The sequence below is a fragment of the Humulus lupulus genome, chromosome 2 (genome assembly GCF_963169125.1).
Source record: "Humulus lupulus chromosome 2, drHumLupu1.1, whole genome shotgun sequence".
Lineage (NCBI taxonomy): Eukaryota > Viridiplantae > Streptophyta > Magnoliopsida > Rosales > Cannabaceae > Humulus > Humulus lupulus.
The window spans coordinates 177306172-177326140 of record NC_084794.1 but is presented as its reverse complement, the minus strand read 5'-3'; the positions used below and the strand labels follow the sequence as shown (position 1 = coordinate 177326140).

Below are 19969 nucleotides of genomic sequence, written 5' to 3'. Positions count from 1 at the left end.
GGGTGCCAGCAGAGTTAAAACTCAAGGAGGTAATCAATATTTTCTTTCAATAGTAGATGATTTCAGTAGAAATGTTTGGGTATTCTTGTTGAAACACAAAGATGAGTGATTATAAACTTTTGAAAATTGGAAAACTTTTGTTGAGACTCAAACTAATATGAAAATAAAGACACTTAGAACTAATAATGGACTTGAGTTTGTAAATCAAGAGTGTGATGATTTATGTTTAAAATGTTGCATTCAAAGGCATAGAACTGTAGTCAAAACCCCATAACAAAATGGAATTACTGAGAGGATGAATATGACTTTATTAAACAAAGTGAGATGTCTTTTACTAGAATCTTGTTTAATGAAATGTTATTGGGGGGAGGCTTTGTAAACTGTATGTTATCTTATTAACGGGAGTCCTGATCGTGATATTAATGTGCAAACACCAGAAGAAATGTGGAATGGTAAGCCCCCATGTCTATCTCATCTAAGAACATTTGGCTGTGCAGCTTATGCACATAATGTGGAAGATAAATTGGGGAACAGATCTATTAAATACATTTTTCTGGGTTATCCTACAAGTGTTAAAGGTTATAGATTGTTGTCTACTGAAACTAACAAAGTTTTAATAAGTAGAGATGTCACTTTTAATGAACTTTAATTTCCATTTAAAAGAAATGAGAAAGGTATTTCTTTTGATGTTTCAGGAAACAACTCCAAAGCCAAGCATAATACCCAAATCGAGGTGGAACTAACACAAAGTCAGCAAGATATTCAAACTCTAACTAGGTTGGAATCAGAAATAGAAACTGAGTATCAAGAAGGTGAAGACTTGAAAGACTATCAGCTTGCCCGAGATAAAATAAAGAGAGAGATTAGACCCCTAGTAAGATATGGTGAAGCAGATATAATTGTTTATGCTTTATCTTTGGAATATAAGTCTAAAGTTGAAGAACCAAGGTCCTACACTGAGGCAATTAACAACAAAGAAGCTCATAAATGGAAATAAGTCATGAAAGAAGAACTGAATTCTTTGAAAGATAATAACACTTGGGAGCTGGTTTTGAAACCTGAAAGACAAAAACTAATTGCCTGTAAGTGGATATTCAAGATCAAAGATGGAATTAGTGAGAAGGAACCCAAGAATTATAAAGGAATATTAGTGGCCAAGGGATTTACCCAAGTGGAAGGAGTGGACTATTCAGAAATATTTTCACCAGTTATAAAATGAAGACGATTCGTATGATGATTGCTCTAGCTGTTCAGTTTGACTGGGATATAGAGCAAATGGATGTAAAAACAACTTTCCTCAATGGACAACGTGAAGAGACCATTTACATGAGTCAGCCCAAATGATTCAAGGTGGATTCCAAGAGAGGGGAGCTTGTATGCTTGCTTAAGATATCTCTATATGGGCTGAAACAATCACCAAGGCAGTGGTATAAAAAGTTTAATTTAGTTGTGACTAAACTTGGTTACACAAGATCAAAATATGACACATGTTTATACTTTACCAACATATATACTCAATCGGGTACGTTTATTTTAATCAATGTTGATGACATGCTTATTATGGGCAAAGATTAACTCCAAATAAAGAAGCTAAAGGATGTTCTTAAAGGAGAATTTGAAATGAAAGATCTTGGAGCAGCTAGGAAAAATCTAAGAATTAATATTCTTGGAGACAGGAAAAGAAAAAAACTGATGCTCTCTCGACAAATATTTGGAGAAGGTTATAATGAAATTTCACATGAAAAATTATAAGGAGATAAATGTACATGTAGCTGGTCATTTTATGCTTTCTTATAATCAATCTCCTCAGACTGATAGTGAGAGAAAGGCCATGGAAAATGTACATAATGCTAAAGCAATAGGAAGTGTAATGTATGCTATGATCAGTACAAAACGTGATATAGCATTTGATGTGAGTATTTTGAGTAGATTCTTGTAGTGTCCAAGCATTTTACTTAGGTAGATAGTAGTAGTAGTTAGCATAGTTTGTAGTATGTTAGTTTCCGTGGATTTTGGTTCAAGTCGGGACTTAGTTTGATTCTCATAGCAACAGTTATGGATTTTATTAGTTTAATCTATAGTTTAAAAATATTAATTATAACATAAGGTTTAATTAATATTGCTGGTCTTAGAAATATTATTTATTATAACCTAAGGTTTAGATAGAATTATTAAGAGCATGACACTTGTCATAATAATGTTTATTAATGATTTAAGTATTTTTGATGAATAGATTAAACAAAAGAAAGATCTAGAAGCTCTAGAACCTTCCAGCAGTTGTTAGGATCACATTTAGACTCAGTCAAAGATGTTTAATCAATTCAAATTATGCTGAAAAAGTGAAAATATGTGTTTGATGTATCAACGTACGCCGATATATCATAGCTATAGGGGTCGATATATCGCCTACGGGAGACACGGAAAACACGTCGACTTCGCACGAACGAACAAACAGGGCTCGGGAAAATGGTCTAGGCGATATATCGCCCAGGGTAGGCGATATCGCCCCTGGGAGTGCATTATTGAATCTTGAGGATTTTTAAATTTAAAAATAGCCTTAACCACTTGGACCTGCCTTTGAACGATTTTGACCGAGTTCTGGGCATCTATTGAATGAAATTAAAATCTTTTTCATTTATTTATTCAACTTAAAAGGGGTTAGTTTCACTCCTTGAACTCTATAAATAAGACCTAGTACTCAACCATTTTCTTCATTCTTCAAGCATTCTTCAGAGCCTCTAAGTTGCTAAGGTTACTATAGAGAGAAACACTTGGGTTTTTGGGTTAAAAGCTTTATCATTCTAAGCTTTTCTAAAAACTTGGGAAGTGAGATATAGTGTTATTTTAGTATCGAGGTGTAGATCAAAGTCATAAGATCATTCAAGGTATTCTTATCCTTAAGTTCAGTTTTTCATAGTTCTTTAGTTTTCTTTTATTTTCTTTCAGATCCTAACTCTTGTTTATGATTCTTGATTAGGTATTTGAGTTTCTTGAAACTTCAAGTTCTTTTCGGTAAGTTTCTTCTTTGATGGTTTAGTTCTCGTTTCATCTTCTCTCTTTAGAAATACTCATGGTCTGTGCTGTTGGTTTTAGGAGTGTTCCAATCCCGTTCTTGTTCTCAACTATCCTAGTTTTTGGTAAGAAAAATAGGATAGGTTATATGTATTTATATTTTTATGTTATGATATGTTTTATGCTATAATATGTATATGTATAAATATATTTTGTAGTCCTTGGGCATATGACTTGCTTAGATAGCAAGCCCCAAGAATATGTTTTGTAGTCGCTTGGGCATATGACTTGCTTAGATGGCAAGCCCCAAGAATTTTTATCATTTTTATGGTTTAGAGTTATGATTTACCCTACCTCGATTAGTAGACAGAGGACCTAGATTATTTTATCACATGCCATGTTAATGAGTTAATGGCCATTAATATTGTAGTCCTATATGTTATATGTTTTTATATTCATAGTATATGTATATGATATAGTCTTATGTTTATGATTTATGATATATGTTGTTAGTAAATTTTCCTTGCTGGTCATTAGTCTAATTTCTTTATTTTTAGCTTGATGCAGGAAAATGATTATGGAAGGCAAAAAGATTCATGGCACCTTGACTTGTGTGTTGAGGATGAATGGATTGAATGGACTGCGTGACGGTCAAGGATGACGTTGTTTTTAAGTCTTTTTATTCATATTTTTATGTATTTCCGCACTTAGTTTTTAAATGATTAATTTCATTTTGTGTTTTATGTATTTTTATGTATTAAACAATGGGTACCATACCATATTTTATATTTCATATTTTACTCTATATTTTGCACAATATTTACTTTGGGGTTTTAAATAAAGTTATGTTATTTCTTATGTATGTTTCCAAAAATAGTAGCTATGTCTAGTAGTTTTTAATTGTCCGAGGTCTTAGAATAAGTCGGGTCATTACAGTTGGTATCAGAGCAACAGTTCATATGCATGAAGTTCTCCTCGATACACATGCACAAGCTCTGAATCTAACCGCCAATGTAAGTGTTTATGTTTATTATGTTTATGTTTATATTATTGTTATTAGCTAACATTTTAGCCATTATGTTTTCAGTTAAGAATGGATGGAGCCTTGACCTATAAGGATATCCGAGCCATTAAGGAATTGAAAAAGATTAGGGAGCCAAGGAATACAGTAGGAGTGTTAGAAAGAATCACTCAGAGATTAATCTTATATCACAAGGAGATAGTTCATCTTCAGACTACTAAGCATATTATGATGAGAGCTACAGAACAATATGTCCTAGTAATTAGACTTTTTAAATATTTTTCTTCTGTAATTTCAACATTAGAAGAAATATGGGAGACTATAGATGATGTTGATGATTTAGTGGTAGCCATGAGATATTATTTTCTCATACTTAGGTTCACCTCTAAGTTGGAATTTCAATTCACTAATGAGCAAAAGCATAGAATCTTTATGAATCTTCCCTGAGGAAATTTTGAGGCTCAAGATAATGATGATTACGAGGAGATAGATGATGATATGTTAGATGAAGGGTCAAATGTAGAAGATCCTGATTTTTAGATTCACCCTAGTTATGTTAGTTTATTTATTTATTTTGAATTTATGATTGTACTTAGTGAAAACCATTTTCCAAATGAATATTATTGTTATTTTTGAATGACATGTATGAGTTTGATTTTTTTTTACAATCATAATAAATAATAAATTTAGTAAATAATGACCAAGTTCGGTGAAGGTGGATACAAATCAATGGATCAGGTCTATATTAAGAGTTTAGGGGGCAAAGTAGTGGAAACGATTTGACTGATCCCAACCCTCCCTTAATATGGTTAACTTTGGAACATCGACGAGTTTCAAGCCTGAGATTTAAGTCATATAGGATGATTAGAAATAGACTTAGAAAGTAATAAAGATGGCTTATTTTTCTAAGTATAGAAACACACCCTAATTATAAAGAAGGCTTACATAATTTCTTTCCATAAGAAATCATAACTAATAGGTCTGAGTTATGTTTGCTTAGACTAAGTCTTGCCTTAGAGCCTATTAGGGTAAGTTCTAACATGCTTTTTCTTGATTGTTAGAACTTTGCTGCAGATGTCACTCAGAAGATCTGCATGCACGAACGCCAATGCCTCCAGCGCTGCCCATGAGACTAGTGAAGCCCTTCCAGTTCGTAGAAGGGGAGTGCGTGCTACCAATGCTGCTGCTAACAGAAGTGCACTACCGCCTCCAGTTAACAACAGCACTGAAATTTTCAGGCTATGACAACAAGTGGAAGAGCTACTGCAGCAACAACGACAATAGGCTCAGCCACAACCATAGACTCAGACTTAGCCTCAACCTCAGCAAATGGCTCAAGCACCCCAACAAGTAGGTCCTTATGGGGATGGCCAATGGCGAACTATGCGTCCTACCCAACTCACTACATGGAGCCAATCTACGACTGATTTTGTAAGCAACACGCTCCAAACTGTGAAGGGACAACCGACCCCTTCGAGGCGGAAGAATGGCTCAAGAATGTAGAGCTGATCCTAGCACACATGAATCTCGGCAACGTGGACCGCATATCTTGCGTTTCATCTCTTCTAAGAAGGATGCTAGAATTTGGTGGGATTTAGTACAACAGACTCGCAACGTCGCCACCATGACATGGACTAGATTTGTGGAGCTCTTTCAGAATAAATATTATATCTCGGCAGTCATCGCTACAGGAGTAGAAGAATTCACCAGTCTGAAGCAGGGTAACTTGACGGTAGCAAAGTATGCTCGACAGTTCGACCGACTAGCCAAGTTCGCGCTAGAGTTGGTCCCAACCAATTTCTTGAAGGTTACCAAGTTTGTTAGAGGACTCAAATCAGAGATTGAGCTAGGAGTTAAACTAGCAAATCCTGGAACCACTTCTTATGTCGATGCTCTAGAAACGGCTATAGAGGTGGAGAGGCTTCGGGCGAATGTTAGTAAGGAGGAGGCCAGCAAGCCTGAACCTAAACAGCAGAGTCAATCTCAGAATGGTCGAAACCACAACAACAACCATCAGCATAGCAACAATAATGGCCAGAAGATAAGGCATCCTGATAGTAAGCAAGTGGATGGTGATAAAAGAGCACAAACAAGCAATGGAAATAATAGGTCGGGTTATGTAGAATACCCGCAGTGCTCCAAATGCCAAAAGAAACATCCTGGTGAGTGTCGTGCAAACACCAAGGGATGTTACAATTATGGCCAGGAAGGTCATCGGAATAGAGAATGTCCACAACTCAAGCAAGAAGAGAAAAAGGGACAACAAGATGGTTCCTGCCAGAGTCTTTGCCTTGACCCAGGGAGAAGCTGAAGCTAGTAACAAAGTGGTCACAGGTCAGATTCCTATCCTCAATAATGTATGTTCAGTATTATTTGATTTGGGAGCAACACACTCGTGTATCTCGTTAGGAATGATAGAGAAATTAGACAAAACCTTGTGAAAAATTTAGAACTAGGTTTCTGACAGAATTGCCTTCAGGCAAAGTAGTCCTATCATCACGGATAGTACGAGGCGTACCGATCAAAATTGAGGACGTAGAACTAGAAGGAAACCTGATAGGGCTAGATATCAAAGACTTTGACGTGATACTGGCCATGGATTTGCTAGCAAGGAATGGCGCAACCATCGACTGTAGACGCAAGAAAGTGATGTTCGAAACTCCTGACTGTCAGAGACTATGTTTTATGGGAAAGGTTTCAGGACTACGAACACCGCTTATTTCATCTCTCAAAGCCCAGAGGATGGTAGAGAAAGGATGTCATGCATTCTTAGCCAGCGTCACTGACGTGGTAAAGGAAACACCACTAAAGGTTGGAGACGTCCGCATTATAAAAGAATTCCCAGAAGTATTTCCTGACGAGTTACCAAGATTGTCGTCGACTTGGGAAATTGACTTCACAATCAAACTAGGAACTGAGCCTATCTCAAAGGCACCATATCGGATGGACCCTACTGAACTCAAGGAGTTGAAGACACAGCTACAAGAACTCTTAGACTTGGGTTTCATTAGATCAAGCCATTCGCCATGGGGAGCCCCGGTTCTATTTGTGAAGAAGAAGGACGGAAGCATGCAGATGTGTATAGATTACCACGAGCTGAACAAGGTGACAATTAAGAATAAGTACCCGCTACCCCAGATTGACGACTTATTTGATCAACTACAAGGAGCGAGTGTCCGGGTATCACCAGCTCAAGGTACGGGAAGAGGATATTCTCAAGACAACTTTTAGAACTCGATATGGACATTACAAGTTTCTAGTTATGTCATTTGGTCTTGCCAACGCTCTAGTGGCATTTATGGATTTAATGAATCATGTCTTCAAGGATTATTTGGATAAATTCATCGATGATATTTTGGTGTACTCCAAGGACGAAGTCGAGCACGAGGAGCATTTAAGAATGACCATGTTGCAACTGAAGGAGCATCAACTTTACGCCAAGTTCAAAAAGTGTGAATTTTGGCTTTCGCAAGTAGCATTCCTTGGCCACATAGTATCCAAGGATGGAGTTGTTGTAGACCCAGCCAAGGTAGAAGCTATGAAGGATTGGCCAAGACCTAAGAATGCACCAGAGGTTAGAAATTTTCTCGGGCTAGCAGGCTATTATAGGAGGTTTGTAGAAGGCTTTTCTAAGATAGCCACTTTGCTTACCAACCTGACCTGGAAATTGCAAAAGTTCAACTTGACGGATAGATGTGAAGAGAGCTTCCAGTTGCTTAAGGATAAGCTACACTGAGGACCAGTACTTTGTGTACCAACACCCAATGACAAGTTTTTAGTCTACTGTTGTAACGCCCTACTTCCTTAGATTTGTTACTAAGTGAGTTTGAAACGTGCCAAACACTCACTAATCGAGGTTTTTGGTTAAAATGTGTAGCTAATTTAAATGCAACTTGTTAAAATAAGGTTTTGGTATAAAAAGTCAGGCATTCTTCTAGATCATGAAAAGGGTTACATTAGGATCTCATATATATTATCTGAAAACATGTTTACAACTCAAAAGGTTACTTTACAGTCGGCCTAAGCGACAAAATCAATGTTCATGACCAGTTCCTCAAAATACCCCAGCTGTGGCGGCCAGATAGGCCAAACATGTACGCACCACTCCATGCCCTCTAACTCGTGGTTGATTAATCTTTTCCTTGCCCTTACCTACACCACAGAGCACCCGTGAGCCGAGGCCCAGCAAGAGAACCATAAAGCACAACATACTATACTTTATCCTAGCAAGTCAACACTTATTCAAGCCATTATTAGAATACGGAACGACATAATAGCACAACAATATCATATTATAGCAAAACAGAAACACTTAGGGGTATAAACATAGCACCATAGCAACCTATCAACATGTAAGTACAATAGCATAACGTCTTAGTAGTTCAGTAATACAACAACATATAACGAGGCAGCCAACAAACTAAACACATAGCGGCCATGCCGTCCGAGGCACTTTACTAAGCCCTAGTTTTGCGGTCCACACCGTGAGGATATCCCAGGTATCCTTTAAGGTCTCGCCCTGGAAACTCGCACTCCGTGTGCTAACGCTACTCCCGGCCCTTTGCCATTCTCGGCTCTTGCCTCTCCCGACTTTAGATTTCCTCAATGAAAATGGTAAGATAATACAAATCTATGCAATAATATTACAAATAAATTTTGATTGATTAAATAAAGTTACAACTCTATAACTAAAAAACACAAATAAACAAAGGAAGAAGAAGAAGAAGAAGAAGAGAAGAAGAATAGAATAGTGACAAATACAACTCTAAGCAAAAGATTACAAGTAAAGTAAAAGTTTTTGGAACAAAAGAAAAGAAGAATACAACTCTACACAAAATTACAAGTAAACAAAACAAGAGGAATGAGAAGAAAAGCAATAGAAGAAATTGTAAGAACAAAACAAAGAAAACTCTCACTTACACAACCTAAGTGAAGAGTGTTGGGGATCACCAACTTGAACAAGGTTTAAAACCTTTGTCCAAAAGCTTATTTCCCCCTAACTCAAGCACTAAGGGATCTCTCTCGGATTAAAGGAAATTCTTTCTGGAATTATGAAGCCTCAAGGTGTTTCTAGCCAAGTGCTTTAATGGATGGAAATGTTGTGTTTTTCAAGTGAGCTATAGGCTCTTATTTATAAAGTTTAGAGACACCCTTTGAATTTCAAATTCCACCAACCCCCATGGCTGTTACCAATGTTTAATTGGATTAATATGGAATTAAAAATGAGATTTGGGAGTTATTTGGGTTTTTTTAGCCGTTCAACAAAGATTGAAAAAACCGGAAAAATGGTCGGTTTTTGCCTATGGCCGCGGCCACTACTCTCTGTCCCACTGGCCGCGGCCACCAACATTCAGTGGCCACGTCCACTAACCATTTTCAACACAAATTTTTGTGCTATTTTTCCAAACGGTTCCAAACTCTCACAAATGATTTTGTAACCCCCAAAACATATTATTGGGGTTAAAATCATATCTCTAACAGCCATTTCTCAAATGGCTTTATGAAATTCATCTCAATATTGTGTAACACCAAATTTACACAATAAAGGGTAATATTTGGAAGTTGCAAATTTGTAACACCAAATATGTACATTATTTGGATATATCTCATATATCTAAATATTGTAACTCTCTATTATATGTTACAATATGTGACACACATTGTCACATTTATTTAATCTAAAACATTATATTATAATATAATATAATATTATATTACATTATACTATAAAATAATATAACATTATTTCCCTCTAGGTACACTAATCAAGACCCTAAGCCTTATTAGCAAATTTGGATCGTTACAACTGTGATGCGTCGAAGCAAGGTTTGGGTTATGTGCTGATGCAGAATGACAAAGTAATAGTCTATGCCTCAAGGAAACTGAAGGAATACGAGCAACACTATCCAAATCATGATATGGACTTGGCAGTGGTGGTCTTTGCATTGAAAACATGGCGCCACTATCTTTGTGGAGAACAGTGTAAGACTTATACGAACCACAAGAGCTTAAAGTATTTCTTCACACAAAAGGAGCTCAACATGAGGCAGTGCAGGTGGTTCGAACTAGTAAAGGATTATGACTACAAAATTCTATACCATCCAGGAAAAGCAAACGTAGTTGCTGATGCGCTAAGCAGAAAGAGTTACGGGAATCTAGCAGCAATATCTGGAATAGAAAAACCGCTTCAGCAAGAGCTGATCAATGCCGAAAAAGAAGTAGTCATTGGTAAACTGGCTAACTTGTCCATTCAGTCAAGTCTGTTAGAAAAATTACGGATCGAGAAAGGGCATGATGACACATTAGTATCTCACATAGCTGCAATCAAAGATGGCAAGGCTACATATTTCTCTATATCAGGACAGGGGTTCTTGAGATATAAGGACTGGGTATGCATGCCGAATGACCATGGGATTAAGATGAAGATTTTGGAAGAGGCACGTAATACTCCATACTCAATTCACCCAGGGTCGAACAAGATGACTCACGACCTTAAGGCATTGTATTGGTGGTTGGGAATGAAGAAAGACGTAGCAAACTATGTGTCTAAATGCTTAGTATGCCAGCAAGTGAAAGCAGAACATCAGCGACCTGCAGGCTTATTGCAACCGCTTAGTATTCCATAATGGAAGTGGGAAGACATAGCCATGGACTTCCTGACAGGACTACCATGAAAAAATAAGAAGCACGACTCGGCTTGGGTAGTAGTAGATAGACTAACCAAGTCAGCACACTTCCTGCCTGTCAAGACTACTTACACAGCGGATCAGTACGCAGATATTTATGTCTGAGAAATAGTACAATTGCATGGAATCTCTAAAACCATAGTATCCGATAGAGGATCAGTGTTTACATCGAGATTTTAGGGAAGCTTGCAGCAAGCCATGTGTACCAAGTTATGTCTTAGTACGACATTTCATCCTCAGACCGATAGTCAGTCCGAGCGTACCATACAAATTTTAGAAGATATGTTGTGCGCTTATGTACTTGACTTCGGAGGATCATGGTGTAAGTATTTGCCACTGATAGAATTCTCTTACAACAATAGCTACCAGTCAACGATCGGGATGGCACCCTATGAGTTCCTTTATGGAAGGAGGTGTGGATCACCATTACATTGGGATGAGGTAGGAGAAAGGAAACTTCTTGGACCCGAAGCTGTTAGAGAGGCTCAGGATGCAGTAGCGCTGATTAGAAAGTGTATGCTCCCTACTCAAAGCCGACAGAAAAGTTATGCGGATGCAAAGCGGCGTGATGTGGAATTCAAGGTCGGAGATCAAGGCTTCTTAAAGATATCTCCTATGAAAGGTGTGAAGCAGTTTGGGAAGAAAGGCAAACTTAGTTCCCGGTTTATAGGTCCTTCTGAGATATTGGACAAGGTGGGAACAGTTGCATATAGATTAGCCCTACTGCCAGCTCTAGCAAATAGTCACACAACGTATTTCACATCTCGATGTTACGTAGATATGTGTCAGACCCATCTCACGTCCTCAAGTACGATACGATAGCACTCCAAAAAGACTTGAGTTACGAGGAACGACCGATTAACATCCTAGATAGAGGGATGAAGGAATTACGGTCTAAGAGTATTCCGATAGTCAAGGTCCTATGGAGTAATCGAACTGAGCGGGAGGCAACGTGGGAGTAGGAGGAAGACATATTGGCATGGTATCCGGAATCTTTTGGTAAGTAAATTTCGGGGAAGAAATTCGTGTTAGTAGGGGAGAATTGTAGTGTCCCAGAATTTTACTTAGCTAGATAATAGTAGTAGTTAGCATAGTTTGTAGTATGTTAGTTTCCGTGGATTTTGGTTCAAGCCGGGACTTAGTTGGAAACTCATAGCAACAGTTATGGATTTTATAACATTAATCTATAGTTTAGAAATATTAATTATAACATAAGGTTGCTGGTCTTAGAAATATTATTTATTATAACCTAAGGTTTAGATAGAATTATTAAGAGCATGACACTTGTCATAATCATGTTTATTACGGATTTAAGTATTTTTGATGAATAGATTAAATAAAAGAAAGATCTAGAAGCTGTAGAGCCTTCCAACAGCTGTTAGGATCACATTTAGACTCAGTCAAAGCTGTTTAATCAATTCAAATTATGCTAAAAAAGTGCAAATACGTGTTTGATATATCAGCGTATGTCGATATATCGTAGCTATAGGGGTCGATATATCGCCTACGGGAGATACGGAAAACATGTCGACTTCGCACGAACAAACAAACGACACTCGGGAAAATGGTCTAGGTGATATATCGCCCAGGGTAGGCGATATCGCCCCTAGGAGTGCATTTTTGAATCTTGAAGATTTTTAAATTTAAAAATAGCCTTAACCACTTGGACCTGCCTTTGAACGGTTTTGACCAAGTTCTGGGCATCTGTTGAATGAAAGTTCAAATATTTTTCATTTTATATTCATTTATTTATTCAAATTAAAAGGGGTTATTTTCACTCCTTGAACTCTATAAATAAGACCTAGTACTCAGCCATTTTCTTCATTCTTCAAGCATTCTTCAGAGCCTCCAAGTTGCTAAGGTTATAATAGAGAGAAACACTTGGGTTTTTGGGTTAAAAGCTTTATCATTCTAAGCTTTTCTAAACACTTGGGAAGTGAGATATAGTGTTATTTTAGTATCGAGGTGTAGATCAAAGTCATAAGATCATTCAAGGTATTCTTATCCTTAAGTTCAATTTTTCATAGTTCTTTAGTTTTCTTTTATTTTCTTTCAGATCCTAACTCTTGTTTATGATTCTTGATTAGGTATTTAAGTTTCTTGAAACTTAAGGTTCTTTTCGGTAAGTTTCTTCTTTGATGGTTTAGTTCTCGTTTCATCTTCTCTCTTTAGAAATACTCATGGTCTGTGCTGTTGGTTTTAGGAGTGTTCCAATCCCGTTCTTGTTCTCAACTATCCCAGTTTTTTATAAGAAAAATAGGATAGGTTATATGTATTTATATGTTTATGTTATGATATGTTTTATGCTATAATATGTATATGTATAAATATATTTTGTAGTCCTTGGGCATATGACTTGCTTAGATAGCAAGCCCCAAGATTTTTTATCATTTTTATGGTTTAGAGTTATGATTTACCCTACCTCGATTAGTAGACAGAGGACCTAGATGGGTTATCATATACTACCTTGTGATCTAACCTACCTCGATTAGTAGACAAATGACCTAGATTGTTTTATCACATGCTATGTTAATGAGTTAATGGCCATTAATATTGTAGTCCTATATGTTATACATTTTTATAGTTATAGTATATGTATATAATATAGTCTTATGTTTATGATTTATGATATATGTTGTTAGTAAATTTTCCTTGTTGGGCATTAGGCTCATTTCTTTATTTTTAGCTTGATGTAGGAAAATGATTATGGAAGGCAGAAAGATTCATGGCACCTTGACTTGTGTGTTGAGGATGAATGGATTGAATGGACTGCGTGACGGTCGAGGATGACGTTGTTTTTAAGTCTTTTTATTCATGTTTTTATGTATTTCCGCACTTAGTTTTTAAAGGATTAATTTCAGTTTGTGTTTTATGTATTAAACAATGGGTACCATACCATATTTTATATTTCATATTTTACTCTATATTTTGCACAATATTTACTTTGGGGTTTTAAATAAAGTTATGTTATTTCTTATGTATGTTTTTCAAAATAGTACCTATGTCTAGTAGTTTTTAACACTACTACAAAAAAGGCTTTTCATTGCGGTTTTTTTACTCAATACACTGCGGTTTTCGAGAGTATTGAAAAGCGCAGTGTATTCGACCGCAGAAAAAAGTGGTATGCCAATCGCGGAGAAAAGTGTCACTTTTCTCTGCGGTTGTAGTAAGCCAACCGCAGGGAAAGATGTACTTTTCTCCGCGGTTTTTTTAAAACAACCGCTGAGAAAGAAAGACTTTTCTCCGCGGTTTTATTGAAAAAACCGCAGAGAAAAGTAGTGTAATTTTTCAAAATTTTGACGAAGCATAACTTTGTGCTCAGTTCTCTGTTTTTGGTGTTTTTTTTTTAACTTGGGTATTTTTTCGAGATCTATCTAGCTGCATACAAAAGAAACCTGAAAACCTGAAAGAAAAAAAACAAAATTTTCAGGTTTTGTCACCGAAAAATCTGAAGAAAAAAAATTCAGCAACCAAATTAATGATTTATGAAAAACCTCTCAAAATTTTGATTTCTATTTGTCTATTTCACACAAAATAAAATCTAAAACTAATGATGAAAAAAAACAAAAAACTATACAAACAAAGATATATAGATCATTACCTATTTTGAAGCTCAAGAACACAATGCATGCCCAAAAATACAGTGAAAATGGACAATTTTTCGACCAAATCCTAACCATTTTTACTACCTAAAACCTGAAAATAGACAAATATTAAGCATCAACTTCAGCTTTTAACTAAGATTTAGCTAAAAAAGATGAAAAAAAAATAGTAAGATGAAGGTTGAAAGACGTACCGCCGCTGTTGAAGAAGTTTTTTCGCGAAATGAAGTAGGTTTACGAACCCTGTGGGGAAGAATGAGTTTATATATAGGTCTGGAACCTTTTCTCCGCAGTTTTCTTAAGAAAACCGCAGAGAAATAAAGACTTTTCTCCGCGGTTTTATTGAAAAAACCGCAGAGAAAAGTAGTGTAATTTTTCAAAACTTTTACCAAGCATAACTTTTTGCTCGGTTGTTCGTTTTGATTGTTTTTTTTTTAACTTTGATATTTTTTCGAGATCTATCCAAAGAAAATAGTCTTTTATTTTGATAGATCTCGAAAAAATATCAAAGTTAAAAAAAAAACAATCAAAACGGACAACCGAGCACAAAGTTATGCTTGGTAAAAGTTTTGAAAAATTACACTACTTTTCTTTGCGGTTTTTTCAATAAAACCGCGGAGAAAAGTCTTTATTTCTCTGCGGTTTTCTTAAGAAAACCGCGGAGAAAAGTAGTGCAACTTTTCTCTGCGTTTTTCTCCCACTTTTCCTACTTTACATTGCGTTTTTTAAAAAAACCGCAATAACAAAGTTCCTAAGTGTCCTCCAATCCTTTTCTCTGCGCTTTTTATTTTAGATTGAAAAAAAAGCGCAGAGATACCCTATATTTGTAGTAGTGTAATTTTCCGAGGTCTTAGAATTAGTCGGGTATTTACAATTCTTGTCAAATCAAGGAGAAGAACATTGGAAAGGTTTTAAGTGGCTATTAAGATACTTAAAGGGAACCTCGAAGCATGGTCTAAGGTTCAACAAAGAGGGTTACTAAATTCAGCTAGAAGGTTATGTGGACTCAAACTATGCCTCTAACAGAGATACAAGAAAGTCTATTACTTGCTATTGTTTTCTACTTAATAGTTGCTACATTAGTTGGAAGGCACAGCTACAACATGTTGTAGCATTATCGTCTACAAAAGCAGAATTTGTGGCTACCACTGAAGCTTTTAAGGAGGTTGTTTGGATCAAAGGCATTCTGAATGAAATACAGATGATGAAAAGAAAAGCAATTGTATTTTCTGACAGCGAATCATCTATCCACTTGAACAAAAACCCAATTTATCATGAAAGGCCTAAACATATAGATGTAAGATTGTTTTGGATCAATGACAAGATAGAGGAAGGAGAAGTAGAGTTGGAAAAAGTATAAAGTGAAGAAAATCTTGCAGATGCAGGGACTAAAGTTTTGTCAGTCGGTAAGTTCCAACACTGCTTGGGACTACTAAATATTGGTACGCATTGATAAGCTGGTTTTCTCCCCCAAGTTTGTTTTTTCCCTTCTTTATTTTATATGGATTAAAGTGGAATTTGTGGAATATAATCCATAGAAAATCAAGTCTTAACTAACTTGGTGTTAGTTTCAGTTAAAATCAATTTATTAATTTTGTACACCTAAGCCTATGTTAGTTGGCTTGACCAGTTTTTATGTATCTCCTATATAAAGCCTTGTAGCCTTTTATTTTTGCACACGTTCAGAAACTTTAGATTGAAAGAGAGCCCAGTTTGTAAGTGAGGAGAGTTGTAACAGAGAAAAGAGAGTTTGAGAGCATTGTAACCAAGACTTTGGTTCTTGGAGGTGCTCGTGAGTTAGAGAAGCTTGTCAAGTTGTAAAGCCTTATTTGGTGTACTGATCCAGTGATTGGTGATTGTATACAACTGATTAATGGGAAGAAATTCTTAAGGGGAGAGATGGAAGTAGGTCCATATTGATTAGGCCGAACCAAGATAATTTGGTGTGTTTGTTCTTTATTTTTCTGTCATTTTTACTGTCATTAGATTGCATTCCAAGTGTTTGATGCTTTGATTCTTAACTTTTGTTGAGTCTGGTGTTGTAATTTTACAACAGAGATCAAAGACCAAATTTACATAAAAGTTGTGCAGTCGTTGATTAGCATGTAATTGTGCTATAATAAAAAATGACATTTTCCAATGTCATTCACACTTCTATTATAAATACAAAAATATATAAAAGTAAGGTGGTCTTTTAGATGAATTACGGTTGTCAAAAAAAATGTTCCTTAAAATCAAGTCGTTTCAGTCTTACATAAAGTGCATATATAGCGAAAACTAATACAACAAAAATCAACATGAAATAGATAAAAATCATACATTCTTACACATAAATATATATGTAGGGGCGAAAGTGAAGAAAGTTCCTATATATTTATATATGAGAATATAAGTAAAGATAGGTACATATAATATTAACAATATGATAATATTGTTTAGAGAGTATATAATTATCTATATATATATATATATATAACAAATAATTAATTGATAGTACGACAAGATGCTCGCACTTCTCCTTGGGAACCCTGTTTGAGATCAAGTAAGCCCATCTTGGTGATGGCCTGCTGGAAGTCCAAGAAGAACATGGCTTGGTTGAAGGCGTAGGCATTGACAATGGGTTTTGTCCTTGGGGAAGCGTACAGCGTTTGGTCGGAGGTGAGCACACCATTCCTCCTAACTAGTCCGTTGAAGTACACATTATCGAAGTGATTTTGAGTGGCGTCGAATGGCTGCTCCGCCGTGTCCCCTTCGCTGCATGTTTTCGACAGTGTCTTTGCAAAGTTCGAATCAAGGGTTGGATCTACTTCGCTCAAACGTCTTTTGAACGATGAGCATCGAGCAACTCCTAAGGTATGTGCTCCTATACAGTAAAAAATATGAGTTATTTATGCGGCAAATATTTATTATTATTATTAGCCATTAGTCTATATATATTATTTTTTTTAAGAGAATCTATATCTTCTTTTTAATTTTGCTATCCTCCAAATAATAATATGACATATAATAAAGCTATTTTATTATACATATTGTTTCATCATTTTTTTTTGTCAAGACCTTTAATCATTTATTAATTGATTGACCACCATTTTATGGACCGGGACAGTAAAATTAGTGATCGATTCGGAATTCCACCACAAGTGGTCACACAATTGCTTTTATCATGAAGTAAAAATTTTAAGTCTCAAGTTTTAGTTCATTAATTTTGAAAATTCATAGGTACAATCTCTTTTTAAATATGTATATACTAGATACAAGTTACATATTATTCACATAAATTTCAAATAAGAAATAATATTATATATAAAAAATAATATAAATATATTAAAAAAATTAAACTAAAATATTATTTATAATTTTAAAAAATATATATAATATAATACCCGTTTTAAACTTAAATGATGGTATTTTAAACTTAAAATATTATAATAATATTTTTAAATATTTAAATTTATATTAACATAAGTATTGTATTACATATTATAATAATATTTTATAATATTTGAATTCATATTAATATAATTAATAAAAAATTAGGATGGTATATTATTATCATAATAATATTTTATAACATTTAAATTAATATTAATATAATTATTAAATATCTAATTTTGTATTATAAATTATTATAATAATGATATTTTATAATATTTGAATTTAAATTTATATTAATATTATTAATAAATGTCTATTTTTAGTTAGTTTTAAAAGTATATTTCATTAAATATTTAGAATATTATGTTAATTAACAAAACAAACTATTAAAATCAATAATAATAGTTAAGAATGAGGAATTTTCTTTTTTTTTTGCCAATATATATTTCTCTCTTGATGTGTTATTATTGGATCCTTATCAATTCAGATAATACACCAAAAGAAAAAAAAAAAAACTTACCAAAAATATATGATCTTTTTTTTAATGGAGCCTACAACTATTTATAGAGTTAAGTTCATAGAACGATTATGATTATTATAAATATATAGGAATTTTTTTAGTTAGGAACATCACTTTTGTCTATATTGTAGGGATGTTTTTTATTTTCTATACTTGGAGAAATTATAACTTAATTTTTTTTGTATGATGGTATAAATTATAGTTAGAATAGGCATCTTATCAAGTATGATGGTGTAAATTATAGTTATAATAGACATCCCATTAATTTTAAAGATATTCAGAATAATATAAAGTATCAAAATCAGAGTTTAAACATTCAGTGTCACGTGTCACATGTCACTAATTTTTTTTTATAAGTGTGAAAAATAAATTGTTTGAAGCATAATTTTGTTATATTCTGAATTTCCGATATCTGACGAGAAGACTAATTATGATGTATGATGTCATTGAAAAAATTATATTATAATTTTTCTGGGTATATCAATAATAGAAAATAGTCTTACCTAATGGATAAAAGTGATGCGGACCTAAATAACAAGCTGCTTATATAACTATATAAATATATATATATATATATTTATACTGACCGGAGAGAGCAACCATATCATGGGCATTTAAGCCGTGCTGTCCAAATATTCTGATGAGCTCTGAGGCATTCATGGAGGGAAACGGCAGCTGGATGGTCTCTTCTATTTTGGATATCCTTCCGTCCTTTCGTCCTTTCGGTATGTCGTACACAGGGCCACCTGCCTATATATATATATATAGATCATATAAAAAGTGTACAATATTAATTAAAAGCTGATAATTTATAATATATATACATAAAAAAAATAGACGCAATTGCATACAAAGAAAACGGCATCTCTAGCAGCCATAGCCACAATATCAGCACAGGAAACAACGCCAGGACATTGTTGTTCCAGCTCCTCTTTCACTTCATCTATAAGTTCGTAGCCACGCACACTCAGATTGGCTGGCGAATCCTTTTCTGCTGTGTTGTCTTTTGTTGAGTCTATCAGAATTGATGCATCGCACCCCTGATGATCAATTCATTATATTATTGTTAATTAATTAAATAAATAAAGCCTCACACACAATAAATAAATATATATACATAGGTACCTGAACGAAACAGTCGTGGAAATGCAATCTGATAAGAGCGGCAGCAAGAGTGGGATCAGCTCGCAGAGCTCTATTGACTGTGTTCTGGACGATGAGATCAGCCATGGGGCAACTCATTACATAGTAGTTCATACTCACACCATTCGCTACACCAAATCCGTATCCACTCATCACCACTATCATTTTCATCATTAATATCATTATCACACTACTAGTACTACTGCTCACAAACTGATTCCCTACTACCAACTCCACCATTTTCAGTTAATTTCCTATTCGATTAATTAATTTTTTATATATTAGGCTTCGATCGGATGATCAATCAAGAGCTAATATAACTGAGTACTTTACTTCTATAAATATATATATATATATATATGTATATATATAACCAGACTAAGACTACGTCTACAAGCAACTCAGCGTTTGATGTTAGTTGATATGTATATGTATATATAGATTTAAAAAAGAATTTGTTTATTTTATTTTATTCATAAATAAATAAAAAGTTTGACCAAAGTCAGATAAAATAATAATAAAAAAACTGAAAAGTCGAAGATAGTGGATTTATCTTTTTCAACCCCACCTAATCCAGGTAGTGCAAATAATTAGTGGTGATCACAAGAAT

General features: G+C 34.7%; 1 protein-coding gene across 1 annotated transcript; it reads right to left on the bottom strand.

Annotated features, from left to right (window-relative positions):
• Nucleotides 1-16675: 16675 nt before the first annotated feature.
• On the bottom strand, nt 16676-19748 carry LOC133818750 (peroxidase 47). Its single transcript, XM_062251787.1, has 4 exons — nt 19342-19748; nt 19068-19256; nt 18804-18966; nt 16676-17184 (listed from the first exon to the last, which is right to left on the bottom strand). The coding sequence occupies exons 1-4, from the start codon at nt 19597-19599 to the stop codon at nt 16805-16807; spliced, it is 990 nt and encodes a 329-aa protein (XP_062107771.1). The 5' UTR covers nt 19600-19748; the 3' UTR covers nt 16676-16804.
• Between the last annotated feature and the right edge of the window lie 221 nt (nt 19749-19969).

Bases quoted from the DNA above. Each gene is read 5' to 3' on its own strand.
- LOC133818750 (XM_062251787.1), bottom strand. From the start codon at position 19,599: ATGGTGGAGTTGGTAGTAGGGAATCAGTTTGTGAGCAGTAGTACTAGT. The intron at 18,967-19,067 runs GTATGCAATTGC...ATATATATATAG, and splicing joins CTAGAGATGCCGTTTTCTTT to GCAGGTGGCCCTGTGTACGA. The intron at 17,185-18,803 runs GTCAGTATAAAT...TTTACTGTATAG, and splicing joins TGATATGGTTGCTCTCTCCG to GAGCACATACCTTAGGAGTT.